We start from the raw sequence: 17090 nt of genomic DNA on the forward strand, positions 1-17090 counted from the left end.
CTGAGCTGTTAAGCTGCCGTGTCCAACCATCCCCTAGACGCCTTGGCTTGCCCAATCTTTGGTGGCTACAATTTCAACGGGCCCCACACAACTTACAGCAGCAGGTTCTAGGGCCTCCTCCCTAACTCATCGGGCCCAGGGACACTCAGTATTACACCTTTCAGAGGGGGAGTTGTCCTACCTCTCCCAGAAACATCCAGACTGTTCCCACACATTCTCCCGAATCAGTGAGGAGGGGACCGCTCCTGGGCACTGGGAAACGGGAGTACCTTGGTTTCATCAACGCTCTGTCGTTTGGTGCCTCAGTTTACCCATATGTAAAACATGGGCTGTATCGGCCCCTTTTTACATTACAGAGATTCAAAGAATGTTCAAGTGCTGGCTGCTCTTTGGAAGAAAGGGTCTCTATTTTCACAATTTTGTCCTCTAGCTCCACCCCCCCCCCACAGCTCCCTGGAACCTTCTGGAATGTGCTGCATAGGTCAAATTAGAGAGGGGAACCCAGGGACCAGTGGGGGTCTCAGGCCCAGGAACATTGAAATACAGGCAATGATGTCCCAGTGCCTTTAGCTCAAAAGGAAGAAGGGTCAACGCTGCTAATAATCATTGAGGTGGGTTCCATGGGCCAGAGAACCCAGAAATGCCCAGCGCTGGCCCTGAGATGGCAGCTGGTAGAAGGAGCCCTTCAGAAATGGGGGGAGACCTGTAGAAAGGGCCTCCAGATGTGGGTTGCCCTGGGCACCAGGCCAAGCTGCTCGAGCTGCAGCCTTGTGGACCTGTAGGCGTTGAGGTTGCTGCAGAGAGCGGGCGGGCCATCGTGGGGCCTCGGGGAGAAGTGGGCCTGTGGGGTCAGGGCCCCCCAAAGGCCATGGTAGGGCTGCAACCTGGGAGGCAGAGGCGGGTTTGGGGCTAAGGGACTGCTGGGCCCTGAAGACTTGGACAGACTCAGGTTCTGGGGGTTGCTTCCTGTTGATGGGCTGCTGAAGGGGTCGGAAGACGTGTGGTCACTGTGGGAGCAGCTACTGCCACTGAGGCGGCCGGGTGAGGGGCTGCGGCTTGCTCGGGGCTGAAGGGGTGTGACCAGCCTGGGGGACTTCAGGCCCATCACAGGCTTGGAGGAGGCGTAGAGGTGGCGAAACTCCTCGTGGAACAGCTCCACCGCCTGGCCCGTGAACTTGGACATGATATTCCGGTGGACGTGCCCGCAGAGCCAGGTGAAGCTGGGGGGAGGAGGAGAGAGAGTGAGGGGTGGGAATTGGGGGCCGTGGCTCCAGGCCTCTGCGACCTTCCTTGGGGGGACGTGGAGCAACTGGCAGGGCTGGTAGGAAGGGGTTTAATGTGACCACCACCGCTCTGTGCTGGCAGAACCCCTGGAGGGTGACACTGGTGTCCCGCTTTCACAGATGGCAGAGCGAAGCTCAGAGACCCGCAAATGTCTGCAGGTGAATGATGAAGTTGCCAGACTGAATCCCTGGCTTCAGGTCAGGGTTCCCTCCTGGTGCTCAGACAACAGCCCCTTAGATGGTCCCTGAGGAAGCACAAAAGGGCTGAGGGCCAGATGAGTCCCAGTGTCCCCAACTGTGTGCTCATATGAGTTACCTAGCCACTGGGGGCTCAGTGGCTCCACCTGTGAAATGTGGGGACACCTGCCTCTTCTAACCAAACAGGCTTGGGGAAGGCCTCTGCAGAAACGTGGCTGCTCCTTGGAAGGCAGGGGCTGTTTGTGTGTGAAAATCTAAAGGGTGTAGCTCCGTTTTCAGGCATGTGGACCCGGAAGGGGTGTGAGGGGAGGGAGAATCCTATGTTCTTTGGGAGATGGCAAGGAGAATACAGGGCGAGCCCACAGGTGCCAGGCGTAAGTGTGGTTTGCCTAGGTACCCACGAGAGAACACCCTCAGCAGCGGTCTTGTTCTTCTCTCCACTTACAGGTTGTAAGTGAAAACAAAATGCTCAAGGTGTTTATGTATTACTTTTTATAATTCCCTGATTTCACCAGCTTCCCCTCTCTTTCTGATGGAAAACTCCCTTTTTCACACCACCCCTGAATCTCCCTCCCCCAAAAAAACAACCTTGAAAATGCCTGGTGACAGCACAGAAGACCCACCAAGAGCATCAGGATAGAGTCCTGCCTCCTAATAATGTGAACCTAGGCATGGAGAGGAATGGGGACAGGATGGTCAGAGGGGGACAGGTCACGCTGAGGGACAGCACCCGAGATGAGCGAGACAGTCCCCACCGAGGGTCTCAGTTTCCATCCCCCCCGCGTGCCTTGCCACCAAACAGCAGTGCCAGCCTGCGGGTTCCCCGCTCTGTGAGGCAGGGCAGGGCCCACACGCAATGGGATGGAGCAATCGTGGGAAGAACAAAAAGGCTTTGTTTAAACTTCATCTCCCGCCCAGGAGCCACCCATGCAGCCCCAGATTGAGTAGCTGATGCTGAGCCTGGGGCCAGCCAGGTGGCAGGGAAGGCAGCAGACACAGGGTCAGTGGGACTCCCGGCTACACTAAGATAGCAAGAGCCCTGTGTTGTTTGGAACCAGGCTAAATTAGGCCAACAACTGCATGCTTTGCTCAACGAAACAGGTCCAGAGCCGCCCTGGCAACTTTTCAGGCCCCCACGCACCCTGCGCCCCCACCCCAAGGCCCTTGCGTACCTCCGTGTCCTCGGTGCGTCCCTGCAGAATTGGAACGCCCCTCCCTGTGCACCATGCAGGGGTTCCCCGTACCTACACCGCGCAGGCCCATGCGTCCTGCACTACCTTTTACACTTCATTTTATCACCACCCATTGTACGAAATACATTTTATTGTTTTTTTTGTCCCCTAAGTGCATATAATTGACTTAATCATAATTTTTGGCTCAAGACCCACTGTCTTTGGTCTGTCTATTCATGGCCCATTTGAATGTATGGAGCTATTTACTTTGTTATTTTAAATACTTTAATAAGCACTGTGAACCCACCACCTAAAATAAAAAGCTGGCATCTTGACAATAACTGACATCTAACCATATGGTCCCTTCCATAACCCATTCTTCCTGATCCCCAAATTAGAGGAAATAATCAGCCTGAATCCTGTGTCATACTTCCCATAGTTTCCTTTCTCCATAACTTAAAAAAAAAAAAAAAAAGTTTTGTGTATTCTGGAAAGTAAATATTTCACTTCAGTTGTTTTTAACATGACAACCATTGGGGATTTTTTCACTTCATATATTGCTGAGATTTATCCATGTTATCTCTTGTTGCTGTACTTCATTCATTTTTAACTGCTGTATAATATTCCACTGGTGGCTCGATTATGGTTTATTCATCTACTCTCCCCTTTGTAGGAATTGGGGTTACCTCCACAATTTTTCTTTTATGACCAGTGCTGCTACGAATGTACTTGTATTTGTCTTCTACTGTACAGTGAACCAGTTTTTCTTGGAAGTACATTAGGAGTAGAATGACTGGGTTATAAACTAGGTGAATATTCAGCTTTAGGAGAAAATGCCAAACTCTTTCCAAAGTCACTGCACTGATTTGCGGTCCCAATAGCAATGTATAAAAGACCCCGTAAATCTAACACTTAGTATTGTCAGACTTTGTTTTCTTTGCTGGTTGGAAAGGTATAAGACACTAACTCATTCTAGCCTGGATTTGCCTTTTCTCGATCACTATTGCAGACACATCTGTTCATGTGTTTTCACACGCGCGTCCTTCCACCTGGCTGACTGCATGCCCACATCCCTCACCCACGCTCTGTTGCCCTATTGTGACTCACAGGAGTTCTTTGTGAATCTTGACACTAATCCTGTCAGGGCATCATGAAAACCTGCTCCCGGTTTATAATCTGACTTTTCACTTTCCTTAAGATGCCTTTTGAGGAGCCAAGGTTCTTAACTGCAATATAAACAGATTTAGCAATCTTTTATAGTCAATGCATTTCTGTGTTGTTTAGCACAGAGGGGTGTCTGTGTTAAGACACCCAATCCCCATACTACAGATGAGGAAAGTCATGCTAAAAAAGAATGGCATGCACATGTTAAATGGGTGAATGATCTGGCATGGGAACGATATATCAATGAATTTGTTATATGAAAATAATAAAACATTTTAAGAATAAAATGGAGCATGCACACACACAGACATACACACCCCAAAACAAATTGCGTGCTTTATAATCACGCCTGAGAAGGCTGAGGAGGGAAAAAGAGGATTCCATGTCCTATTGCAATATCAAGGGAAACTGAGGCACCTGCAAGTGCCTCTCTACCCTGCAGTCCTCCCAGCAAGGTCTCAGGTGTCCCCTTTTATCCCCGGCCAGTCCTGCCTCCAGCCTCGTGTATGAGATGAAACCGGAGATCTGTGCAGAGGAGCAGTGTCCTGGGAGCTGCTGGTGTGTGTGTGGGGCGGGGTGTGCCTGCCTGAGCCACTGCAAACCTGCGACAGGTGAAACCCAGTGCTCACCTGTACGACCCAGACAGGACGTATCTCCAGTCCGAGATGATGAACTTCTCCTGGATTTGGCCGGCGAACTTCCTGCCGGATTTGGCACAGTACACCTCTGCTTCCACACTCCGGATGGAAATGTTCTGTTGAGACGGAAGTGAAGGTGTCACGCACGAATTATGTATTTATAGATATGCGTTTGCTTAGGAAAAATCCTGGAAGGATGTTCATCAAGACTTTAATAGGAGTTGGTAGGATTATGGGCCATTTTTATTTTTTCCTTGGCTGAGTTTTCTAAATTGTCTTCATCATCCTGACATTATTTGAGTAATGGGAGAAAAGGGGGAAGGGGGAGATGGTAGAATTTATAAAAGCGGGAAATAGAAGACAGACAAGGGCCTGATGCCCGTAGAGCCTTCAGTCTAGGTTCCTATAGACCGTAGAAGAGTGGCAGGCCCAGCCTTGCCCGTAAGTGGCTTTAGTGACATAAGTCCCTGACCTCATGTTGGTCAGAGGGAAGGCTCAATACAGCCCGAGGGGGCAGCTCTGTGGTGACTTCAATGGACCCTCAATTGTCCTGTCTACAAAAAGGTGTGTCCACAACCCAGATGGTGGCCCTGTTGGTCCTTTTCCTCCCCAGCAGCGTCTGCTGCCCCAGCCCTCAAGCTGGATCCCCTGGAAGGCTAGAGAAATGAAAGGGCAGGTGAAGCCTGGGGGTCTCAGGCGAAGGCAGATACTGCTGGGACCCTGAGAACGCCCGCCAGTTGCTAGGCCGGCTTTGGGAAGAGGATGCGCAAAGCCTCCAACAGCTCCGCTCAGCCTCTCCGTAAGCTCTGAGAAGGCAGGAGGGCCACATCCCACTGCCTTTTGGTGAGTACAGGATGGTCAGTGTCGCCGGTGTGAGCCATGACGGCAAAGCCTGTGCTGACTGCCTGGACCTGCCTCGATGGCCTCATGTCGAGGAAGTGTGATCTAGATAAAGGCAGGCAGACCCAGTAATCACAGGACCGGAGACCCGTGGCGCCAGGAGGCGCCTGCACTGCGCTGCTTGCTGGTCAGTGTGGAGGGGAAAGCAAGGAGGAAGGGAGGAGGGTGGGCCTCCTGGAGGCTGACCTGCCTGAGCTAGAGGGGAGTCACCAAGGGAACCCTGAGGACCACCCATCGGCTGTTCAACTGGGCCTGCTCAGGAAAGCTATGGATACTTTGACATTTGACCTTTGACATTTGACATTTGACATTTGAATTAGCTGCCCAACATTTGACATGACTAAATGAACCCTTATCTCTGGGTTTCTTTTCTCGTTGCCAGAAGAAGAAAGTCGGTTGTTCGGTCAAGTCTAAGAGGATGAGCTTCCTGTTGGGGCTGTGGAGTCCTAAATACGTATCAAACTGGTTCTGGATGTGGTCCTGCCCAGTGAAGCACGTCCACAGGGTTTGCTCCTCCGGGAGGAGGAAAGGCGGATGCAGCAGACTGTTGCTCCCCAGTCAGCCACAGGCCCTTTATACTTCCCAAGCCCCCGTGCATCTAGGGGAGGTCAAAGGGCAATGAGCAGAAGTGATGAGAATCTCTTCCAGGTCAGGTCCTAAAAACATCCTGCGAAATCCTCTGGGCCCTGTTTCCCTGTTCACTGCTCTCTGGGAGGCTATGCATTCCTTATGGCATAGCTATAAGATGGGGGTGGCGGTCTGACCTCCACTGGACTGTGAGGGCTCACAAGATGTACACCTTTATTATGTAGAGCCATTGAGATGGGGGCACCGGCTACCATGCACAGCCTGTCTTGTTCTAATACAGAATACCCTTGGGACTCCCTGGGGGGCCCTACCTTGAGGTGCTTGTCAGAGATCTGGACTTTGTCGCACATCTCCTGGAAGAGCGTCACACCTCCCTGGTCCAGGAGCACACAGACGAACACTCCACGCTTGTTGGCCGCCTCTAGGATGTCACAGAAGATCTCCACGTCTGTGAACTCATCCATCAGGATGGCCAGCACCTGGGCCAGGGCAGAGAGGTCAAATAGTACAGTCAGGGTCAGGTGCTAACTGGTTTCAGCCAACTGTCCTAAGTCCCAGTGGGCCTGGGAGAGCTGGTCCCATTGGTGCTGTGTTAGAGGGGAAGGCTGGGGTGGCAGAGGGTCTGTCAGGGCAGGATTCAAGGAGGGCAAGGAAGAGCTGGCGTGCAGGCCCCTGCCTCTGTCCTGACCCCTCCTTTCCAGCCCCCCCACAAATCCTCTGGCCCAGTGTTGGAGTGGAGAACGCAGAGGAGGAAGGAGAGAAAAGCCAAAAAAAAAAAAAAAAAAATGAGAGCAGAGAGGGGAAGAGGAGAAGAGGGGGTGGCTGGGCAGGTTCAGAGGAAAGGGACAGATTTAATGTCAAGGAGTCTCGGCCTTCTGGAGCTCGAAGGCTCTCTGTGGCCACTGGTTTTCAAATGCTTTTAGGCTGTGGAATCCTTGCCTCTAACAGAATCCCTGTAGAGACCCCACATATAAACTAGACTAGACTGAGATGTGCCAGCAGTTACTGCATCCCCGATCATAACAGAAACTCAGGGAGCGAGGAACCCTAGATATCCAGCAAAGGGGAGAGACGTATGTCTTCCTGCCTGCCAAGCATGCCTTCCTCTTCTTCCACCAATGACACCCCAATCTCACTTTAAGAAATCACTGCTTCTGCACAATCAACGTGATCTAGAGGGGCTACTGCCATACCTTGGATTGGATGTGGGAAGGACACATCACCAGTGCCAGACCAATGAGAACACTGTATCCCTCACTGGCCACGGAGATTGGCCCAAGGGTGGGCACATGACCTAAAGTATGCTAATGAGAGTCAGCCCAGGACTCTTGGGGGAAGGAGGCATTCTTTCCCCTAGGGTTGCTTAGCTAGTAGATTATAAAGTATAGCTGCTGGTAACCATCTTGCCACCACGTGGGGACAGCCTGCCTGAAAATGATGCCAACCTTGGGGGGTTGGGGGGGAAGCAGGGCCAAGAGGCGGAGACAGGTTGCCAGCATCACCATTTGAACATCTGGTTTCAGTTGAGCCTGAGTCCAGTCCTACTATGGACTTTTCCATTGTGGGTGTCAATGCATGTTCCTCTTCTTAAATTTATTTGGGGTTACTTTTTGTGATATTGTAATTTATAATAAAGATGTATATTTGGTCTTTGTCCTGTTTCTGGCACCAAACTCTGAAAACCCTTGGAATTTTCTAGGTGTCTAGGTGTCTTGGAATTTTCTAAAAGTGTCTTTTGTTATGTTAATGAGATTGCTTTTGGCCCAAACCTAAGGATGGGGGCTGGTTGCCAAGAGAACCAACCCTGTGATTAGAGGGTTAGAACTTTCAGTCCCCTGGCCCCTGGGGAAGGGAAAGGAGCTGGAGGTTGGATCAATCATCAACAGTCAATGATGTAATCAACCATACTGATGTAATGAAGCCTCCATAAAAACCCAAAAGGATGGGTTTGGAGAGCTTCCACATGGGTGAACAAGCAAAGACTTGGAGAGACTGGTGCACTCAGGGAGGGCATGGAAGCTCAGGACCCTTTCCCCATTCCTTGCTCTGTGAATCTTTTCCACCTGGCTCTTCCTGAGTCGTATCCTTGTGGAGACAGAGCCAGGAGAGCAGTTTCCAGGCTCTCGACCTTACGTGGAAAGGTGTTGGCTCGGGTAGTAGATGGCCATCAGCTGTGACTAGTTGGCCATCAGCTGTGACTAGTTGGCCGTCAGCTGTAATCAGTTAGCCATTAGCCACTGATATAACTGCCGTGGTTATGCTAGGGGGTCGGTTGGTGGGTTGGTTGGCAGAGAAGTGGATGGTGGATTGCGCATTGTGTGGAGCCTGCTTCCTGTGTCACCAAACCAGCCGCCAGCGAGACTGTAGTGGTATGACTCCCCTATCTATGGCTCCGTGGGTGTTCCTTTTTGGTCTGCGTTCTTGTGCGGGGAGCAGGGCCAGAGTCCCTGCCTGACAATCCTTTTATAATAAACATGATCCAGTAAGTAAAATATTTCGCTGAGTTCTATGAGCTACTCTAGCAAATTAATCGAAACTAGGAGAGGGTTGTTAGATTCTTCAATCTATAGCTGGTTGGTCAGAAACACAGGTGTCAACCTGGCCTTTCATTGGTGTGAGTTCAGTTGTAGAATACCCAGCTGGTGTTCGAGAATTGCTTGGTGGTGTAGGGGAAACTCCCACACAGCAGAAGCAGAGCAGAATTAGACTTTTTTGTCACCCAATGAAGAGTCCTTCTTAATATGCAAATTGTAGTATACTGACCAGTGGATTATTAGGATAATTATAATGTTACATAGAAACTATAAGAGCCGGTGAAATGTTATAGTAAAACTTGCAATATAATATGTGCTCAGCAAATATGTATTTAAATTTAATGGATTAAGTGAAAAAAGAAAACAGCACAAAATGGTAGTATGTCCACTATGATTGCCGGTGAGGGAAAGTGGTGTGCAGACAGATAGGCACAAAGCCCAAGCTGACAGGCATGTTTTGATGGGGATCTATGGCCATTTTTTTTTTTTTTTTTCAACAGCATGGGCACAGAGACAGGCGAAGGAGATAGCTGGTACCCACTTGGAGTTGACTTTCTTCTCAGCTGATATGGGTGTCTGGACAGGGGAGGGAAGTGCTGATAAATTATTCGCTCTGAGCTAGCAGTCAGAAAAGATGTTCTAATCCTGAGACCCGTGATCCTTTAGAACCATGCCCTGTTATCACATGATTAAGTGTCCACATTTAAGCTTATAGCACCAATAACACCGAGGTCCTTATTTTTCTGCTGAAAAATAAATGCCTCCTTCTCTAAGGTATTGACAAAAGAGACAATTCTCTCTCCCCAGGAGGTCAGTAAAGCCTCCCAGTTGCTTTCCAGTGAGTCCTTTCCCTGACACAGGTCTAGGGAGCAGATGACCAACTGACAGAGAAGGGGGGCAGGTTTGCAAATAACCCGATGTCCAGATTTAAGGGATGCTTGCAAATACAGGCTCACTAGGTCTAATTCTATTTTGCCTCCTGCTGGGATTGTCTCCCAGCTGGATTGCTTCAAGACCAGTAACTTTTTCTGTCTCCTGATTGGGCGTGCTACCTTACGCCCAAGAGTGTAGAAGTTTGAATGGTGATATCCTAAAAGATATGCCCACATCCTAGCCACCAGAAGCTATGTATGTGACCTCATTTGGAAAAAGGACCTTTGCAGATGTCATTAAGACTCTCAAGATGAGATTATCCTGGATTATCCCTAAATCCAATGACAAGTGTCTTTATGAAAGATACCCAGAGGACAGACAGAGAGACGAGGAAAAGGCAGTGTGAAAGTGGAAGCAGAGACTGGAGTTATGCAGCCACACCTAAGAAAGGCTTGGAGTCACCAGAAGCTGGGAAAGGAAGGAATGATCCTCCTCTAGTGACTTCAGAGAGGAGCATGGCCCAGGTGACATCTTAATTTTGGACTTCTGGTCTCCAGAACTGTGAAAGAATAGAGTTCTGTTGATTTAAATCACCAAAGGTGTGATGATTTGTTACAGTGTTTCTTTGAAACAAACACAGAGAGGTAGCAGATAATCCAGGTCTACTGGGAGTTAGGGAATTTGGCTCCAGTCTTGGTGCTACTGGAAACTAGCTGAGTGCCTTTGCACAAGTCACTTAGCCTCTCTGAGCCCCAGTTTCTTTACCTATAAAACGCTGCACAATAACAGAGCATTAGCTATCGTGCAAGGTGGGCCTAACTGTAAACCCAGAAAATATAAATGTAAGCATGTGCAAGAGTAAAGGTTGTTATTCTAGTGTGTAGTTAAAATACGACTCTGATTTTTGTATGCGTTGCTCGTAAGCAAGTGTGGATAATATTAGGATAACACCGTGCAAGAATGTTGTTTTAATCCAGGTCACAGAAGAGGATTAAAATGAGTGCCCACACCTCTATGGGCATAAAAACAAAAGAGTGGGGTTCTTGTTAACGCCAATCAGATGCCCCAGCACAGAGAGTGGGGTTGGCTGAGATATCTTGGGATTTTCCGTGACATCTTGCTCAAGAAGGAAGTTGGCCTGGAAGCATAGGCTGGCAGATTGGCTCTGGGAATCTGGAGCGTCAGTGAGACAGAGGAGCCCCATCCAGGGGCAATGCTGTGGGAACCTCAAATCCTGGCCGAGAATCCCTAGCTACCTGCCCGGCGGGTGTGAGCCCTTCATGGCTGGAAATCCTCCTGCTTCAGGAAGGGCAGGGGGCGAGAGAGGAAATGGGATTTGGGTCCTGGTGGGGCCACCAACCATGTTGGGGACAGTTCTTGGGGGGCACTTAGCACCCCATCACCCACGCTGTGCTTCTATTTCTACTCATTCTCTTCCTCTCTGCACTGATGCTCGTTTTTGAGCCTGCTTTGGACATATGAGTGTAATTGCAGCAGTGACGATCTGCGATCTGCGAAGCACTTACTCTCAGCCATATGTTCACCTTCTGTAACCTTCGTAACACTGTCTCCCGGCCTCCTCAGGTGAGGAGCCGGAGGTGCAGAGAAGTTAAGTAGCTTTCCAAAAGCCTCACGACTAGAACCCAGGAAGATGCCCCAAGCCGTAACGCAGAGCCATGCCCCCCCCCCGGCCCATTCTACTCCAGGCCTAGGAAAAGGGCTCCAATGTCCACCTGTCTGTTTTCACTGGGTCCCGCCTGAGGGACAAAGCGCCTCCTCAGCGTGTGGGGCAGGGGTGGGCCAGGGAAGGAAAGTCAAGCCTTGGGCGGGTTGGGGGACCCCAGAGCAGAGCTCACAGAGAACGTGGACAGAGAAAAGGAAGGAGGCCCAGGCGGACCCTCCCCCAGTACCGCTCTGCTGACCACAGAGCAATGTGGTCAACAGCCCTCGAAAAGGCAGCTGTGGGCTAGACCACCGGGGACCACCCACGTCCAATCACAGGACCCCATCTGTGTGTGTTGTGCCTGGCTGTGCCAGGTGCTCCCCTGGTACTCCCTGCCCCCACAGCCCAATCTGGAGTAGTGATAATATGCCAGTACTCTGCCACAGCCAGGACACCCAGAGCAGAGAGCAACTTCCTCTAAGAAACTCCACTGAAAGCCTACTACAGATCTAGGAGGATGGTGTGAGCTATGGACCCCTCACTGGTCCTTGGGGCTGCCCCACTCTGGCGGACCTTGGGCTCCCATACTGGTTAGGAGTGCCCTGTGCCCTGGCAGGGACCCCCACGTGCCTGGGGAACTGGATTCCTCTCCCAGGTCTGGTCCTTTCCTCAGAGGCCCTTGTCGGAGGTATGACCTTTGTCCTGACCTGGGACCCTGGATCAAAGCCCTGGAATCCTGGGTCTCAGGTGTGGGGAGGGGTACCTGCTCATCAGCTCCTTGCAGGGGATTGTGCAGTTTCTGTTCAGGTGGCTTCACGCTGTCCCTGTCCTGATCCTAGACCCTCTTCCCTTGTCCCCCTGCCCACTTTCCTCTCAATGAGCCAGTGGCCTGTGGTGGGGATGGGGAACAGCCCCTCCCAAGGCGGGGGCTCAGCCTGAAAGTCAGACCTTGGTACCTGGGGTGGGGGGAGCAAGTGGGAGGCTTCTTCCTTCTGGCTCCTCTGTTAGCCCCTCTCCACCCACCCAGCCTCCCAGAAGCTGGTTAGATTTTTTTTTCTTTTTTCAAGGAATCTGTATTATTTGTCGAGAGAAAGAGAGGGGCAGAGGTAGAGGGGGTCCAGTGAGGAGATGGGGCTTGTCTGCTAAAATTCTCCAACTTTCTGGTCTCAGGACCCCTTTACAGTCTTAAAAATTACTGAGGATTCCAGAGAGCTTCAGTCTCTATGGATTGTGGCTTTTGATATGTATCATATGAGAAACGGAAACTGAGGAAATTTTTAAATGTTTATCAGTTATTTTAAAATAACTAATACTGTTACTCAAAACAATATTAAGCCTACTACCTGTTAACCTAAATAATGGTTTTAATGAAAAGTTGCTATATTTTCCAAAACAACAATAACAACAGAATGTAGTGAGCAGAATGATATTGTTTTACAGTTTTGCAAATCTCCGAGGTGTCTGGCTTAGCAGAAGGCAGCTGGCTTTTCATGTCTGCTTCTGCAGCAATCGGTTGGGCTATGTTGTTTGGGTGGAAGGGTGTGAAGATAATCTGGCCTCACACAGATGAGTGGTTAACAAGGTCAGGACCTCACAGACCCCCTGACAGGGGCACAGTATCCTGAGCCATACTTAGTTGATGTATTAACCACACTTTGGTTGTCGTATTTGATGATGCTTTGACATCCCAGAGCTAACGTTCCTAGAGATAGCAAACACCTTCCCTATCAGCACACCTTTGACATGCAAACCAAACAACCACCCCCCTCATCTAACTCTCACACACCAAGCCAATAGTCCCCCTGCCCTAAATCACCCAGGGCCAGGTCCTGGACAACTGGGGACCAGCGATAGCCCAGAGCCTGCCCAAATGACTCAAACTAGCCAGTCCTAAACTGTTCGGCCTGCCCTGCCCTGTCTTTCCGGCAAAATCACAGTGAAGGCTTGTGTCCATGCTTTCCGCTTGCCCTTTCTGCCTCCTGACCGACCTTGGTGCTTCCTGTGTGGCCCTGCCTGGCATGCTGTGCCTTGTGCTTCTAGGGAATGTGAGTAAAAACTTCTTTCTTCGTGACAGTCATTGCCATGGCTGTGTGGCTTACTGCACCTGGTTTAAACAAATCCCAGGCGCATTTAAGAACAGAGAACCGTTGCTCACTCTTTGGCCCAAAGTGTAAGGCACAGCGGCTCCTAGGCTCTGATCCTTCCCCCCACCCTCACTCCACATCAACAAGGTCTGTCTCACCAGAGGGATGACCGTGTCTCCCCACCTCCAGGACACCCCGAGCCCTCTCACACCTTCTGAGCTCTGTGTCTGACACTCCCTGGGCCTGGAAGTCTTTTCCCTCATCTCTCTGTCTGGCAAATTCTTACTCAGCCTTTGAGACTCACCTCTTCCATGAAGCCTGCCTTAGTCACCCTCCCTATACTTCCAGGCACAGAGGGTTGCTCAAGCCCAGGGCTGCCACCCACCAGTGTTCGCCTCGCCTCCCCTCCCCTCTCCTCCCTTCTCCTCTCCTCTCCTCTCCTCTTTTTTCTTTTCCTCTCTTCCCCTCCCTCTCCTCTCCTCCCCTCTCTTCTCTCGTCTTCTCTCCTCTCTTCCCTTCTCCACTCTTCTGCTCTCCTTTCCTCTCCCTTCCATTCCTCCCCTCCCCTCCCCTCCCCTCCCCTCCCCTCCCCTCCCCTCCCATCTCCTCTCTTCCCCTCTGCTCTCTAGCAAGGAGCTCCCCAAAAGGAAGGAGGCCTCTTGCTCTGCTCTGCCATCCTTGCTTGACTGACAGAATTTCAGGCACCATAATTGGCATTTGGTCAGGAATTGTCACAATGTCCTGGAGTCACAGGCCATCAGTGGCTGCCTGCTGTCAACTGCTGCTCTTACTCCAGGTGCACAAAATGGCTGTTCAGCACAGGTCTACGGGTGCCCACTCCACCCTCCCGAAGATACAGAGGGACGAGGCAAGAACTTCGTCGTCTGTAGAGATTTCTCTCTCTCTCTCTTTCTCTCTCTTGTCACTATAATTTTCAAATTTGGTTACATTCAAAAGAACTCAAAAAAGCCCAAGCTGATATGTAAGCTCGTTTTTTCATGGGGTCCCAGTCTCTTGACTGAATCCCCTCCCAAGTTCAATACCGCATGAAATCTTACGGCTCCAGAAACAGCCAGCATGAGTGGCGAGGCTGTGTGTGGAAGGGGCAGGAGAAAGGGAGCCGAGTTCTGGAAAATTAAATAGAAGGTAAGAACGGATGGAGTGGCGTGCCTGCTTTTCGTGTCGCTGGGCTGCTTCAGAGCGGTATTTCACGCTTCCATGACAGGGTGGCAATAGGAGCTGACAGATGGGCCCAGGCAGGAAAGCAGGAGCGTGGGCCCTGCCTGGGGCTGGCTGCACGGCCGAGGCAAGTCCCTCAGCCTCCCCGGTCTCAGATTCCACGCTGAACCAACGTCCCTCCCAGCTCCAACGGCCTGTTTCTAAGTGTGTAGCTCTAGGATCTCGGAGCATTCAGTTCAATGTGCTCCTGAGGGATGGGGGCCCCTGGTATCCGGGAAATTCTCAGTTGCAGCTGCCGCTCAAAGGGTGAGTGACACTCCCTGGAAAGAAGCCAGGTTAGGGCTTGTGAAACATGATCTCCTGGCTGAGTCCCTCTTCTTCTTCCCTTACTTATCAGCAAGGCTTCTTTTCTTGCCTGTGTGGCCCTCAGGCCTGCTGATGTCTTTTCTGTCACCAATACAGCGTGTTAGGAATTTAGCACAACACTTACACATCAGAAGATTTCACCTAAAAGTAAGACTTGCCCACTCCGAGCAGGTAGGAAGAACTGGCCCTGCTGGTGCTGAGCTGTGGCCAGCTCTTTGGGTGGGTCTCCTTTGCCCAAATCCCCACCACAACCTGTTGTCCCAGGCCCTCATGGGTTTCACCCATTTTGTTGCCTGTCAGGCTTTTGCAGGCAGACTTTGTGATATCTCTCACGTGTGCGCACGCACACGCGAGGCCTCAGGGATGGGCTGTGCCCACAGAGCTGCCAAGGGGGCTGGATCCCCAGCCACGGGCCACCCATGGAAGTGGGCTGTGGCTCTGTCCCTGCTTAGAGCCTTCCGTGGCTCCCAGCTGCCCCAGGGGAAGAGCACACTCCTTTGCCTGGCCCACAGCCTCTCCAGTGCCTTTCCCACCTCCTGCCACTCAATACTGAGTGACCTGCACACTCTGCTTAGACCAGTCTGTACAAGGGACTGCGGCACCTGAATCCAGCTGGTGGTCAGGCAGAAGATGGAGTAGGCAGCAGGGAAGGGACCAAGTTAGAGTTGAAGTACAGAAAAAGTGTTTGCAGCCATGTAGAGACTGGACGGTTGGGGACCAAGATGGAAGAGGAGGGCCAGGCAGAGAGCTGTTGTAGGAGTCCCAGGAATGGAGGGTGGTGGCGGGGACCCAGACTACGACACATGGAATCAGGAAGCCAGTGCCCCAGGGCAAGGCAGAGAGTAACATCCCTGACTCCCCCTTAAGCCCCAGTCATCCGGACTCTGTCCCTCAGAGCAGGACGTACCCCACTCTTCCTCCTCTACCAGCTCCCGTTCCTCCCGCCCATGGCACAGGAGACAGGCTCCGCCATCACTACCTGGCTGGTCCGGGAGATGCAGCGGCGAATAAGGTCTCTTATGTTGTTGTGCTTGTCCGTCTGGAAGTACACGGTGGCACTGGACTTTTCCTTCAGGTAGGGCTTCTCGGCCGAGGCCCAGGTGTGCAGCAGGGTGGGCTCGCTACCCTCTGAGGCCACAGGGAAGTAGGTACCTGATGGCAGGGAGCAGGAGTCGAGTCCCTTGCTTCCTGCCTCGGCCCCTCCTGGGTTCTCTGGAGCACAGGGCGGCTCCTTGGCCTGGGCCTGGATGTATTGGGCTTCTACCGAGGACAAGAAGTCCACCTCTCCCTCCTGGCTGAGTGCCTGCCAGTAGGCTTCAGGCCCCCCATCCAACAGAGCGTCTGTGGCCAGCCGGGCACTCTCATTGTCGCTGAAGTCAGTCCTGGCCGGCCGGACCCACTGGCTCTTGACGTCTTCCAGGCGTTTCCAGATCTTGCCCATGTGCCTTGACCGGCTCATGCTGCCCTGTCCCTGAGTCGTGGAGGGGAGGCTGGCACTTCAACTGTTCTTGGTGTCAGAGGCAAGCAGGCCACAACACCGAGGAGTGGCGCTCCCGGCACTCCTGGACAGCACCCAGCATCCAGGGCTACCTGCCACCCCTCGCACCCGCTCCAAGGAAGTGATTTCCTGCTGTCCTGAGCAATGCTTCACGGAGATCATAACTGTAGTCAGGGGTTGGCTTATCTCTCTGAGTGACACCTACTCTACCCGCAGGCCAGGGTGCTGGCTCAATCATGCCTTGGCACACTCAGCCCTGGGAGATTTCCTCTCCTCCCAGCAGCAGCGGGAGGTCGAGGTGAGCCAGTTTCCAGCTTGCCTGTTGCACAACTCTCCCCCAGACCCTCGGGGCTTTGCTATAAAGCAGGGAGGCTCTCTTAGCATCATCACCCCCGTGCCTTGGGGGTTCCCCTCCTGTGCGCCTCACTGCAGCTCTGGTTGCTGAGAAGACCAGAATTTCCCCGGGGGGGACTCTGCTGCCCCTGAGATCTGCCTTCCCACCCATGTGAGCAGGGAAGCTGGAATCAGGCCACGTGCTCCTCCTTTCTCTTGGAAACACCCAAGTTCCCGGACCTCCCTATCTTCTGAAAAAGCTCTTCTCTCCTATCTCTCTCCCGTACTGTGATCGTCGCTGTCATATTTGAACAGAGCCCCCAGAGAGGTTACAGTTCTGGGGCCAGCGCTGGTCTGGGGGAAGAGGCTGATTGAAATAACATCTTGAGAAGCCTCTGTGGCTGTGTCTGAGCCCTTGGACCAGTGGGATCTGTCAGTCTCACTGCTGGAGGGGGAGGTGACAGCAGGAGTGTTTGAAGTATAGGAACTCCCAAGGGAGAAGCCACATTTTTCTTTCCGGATCAAGTCATGGTCAAGTCTATGTCAGTAGAATGCAATATCTAGAGTCCAGACTGTCTTTGATTGTGTTCTGCCAGAAAGAGACTCTGAGACTCGGA

General features: G+C 51.8%; 2 protein-coding genes across 2 annotated transcripts in view; one reads left to right on the forward strand and one right to left on the reverse strand.

Moving 5' to 3' along the window:
- Positions 1-6083, forward strand: part of C6H8orf76 (chromosome 6 C8orf76 homolog) — a 29856-nt gene extending 23773 nt beyond the window's left edge. Inside the window, exon 9 of the transcript XR_016021504.1 lies at positions 5738-6083. The gene's annotated coding sequence lies outside the window, so the exon portion shown is untranslated. The remainder of the gene's footprint in view (positions 1-5737) is intronic.
- SACK1A (scaffolding CK1 anchoring protein A) lies at positions 1-16503 on the reverse strand. The gene is made up of 4 exons (XM_019718291.3): positions 15622-16503; positions 6255-6422; positions 4447-4571; positions 1-1220 (listed from the first exon to the last, which is right to left on the reverse strand). The coding sequence occupies exons 1-4, from the start codon at positions 16099-16101 to the stop codon at positions 686-688; spliced, it is 1308 nt and encodes a 435-aa protein (XP_019573850.3). The 5' UTR covers positions 16102-16503; the 3' UTR covers positions 1-685.
- Between the last annotated feature and the right edge of the window lie 587 nt (positions 16504-17090).

The sequence above is a fragment of the Rhinolophus sinicus genome, chromosome 6 (assembly GCF_057876585.1).
Source record: "Rhinolophus sinicus isolate RSI-liver-muscle chromosome 6, RSI-T2T, whole genome shotgun sequence".
Taxonomy (NCBI): domain Eukaryota; kingdom Metazoa; phylum Chordata; class Mammalia; order Chiroptera; family Rhinolophidae; genus Rhinolophus; species Rhinolophus sinicus.

Bases quoted from the DNA above. Each gene is read 5' to 3' on its own strand.
- SACK1A (XM_019718291.3), bottom strand. From the start codon at position 16,101: ATGAGCCGGTCAAGGCACATGGGCAAGATCTGGAAACGCCTGGAAGAC. The intron at 6,423-15,621 runs GTAGTGATGGCG...GCCCTGGCCCAG, and splicing joins GCATCTCCCGGACCAGCCAG to GTGCTGGCCATCCTGATGGA. The intron at 4,572-6,254 runs GTAGGGCCCCCC...CCGTCTCAACAG, and splicing joins TCTCTGACAAGCACCTCAAG to AACATTTCCATCCGGAGTGT.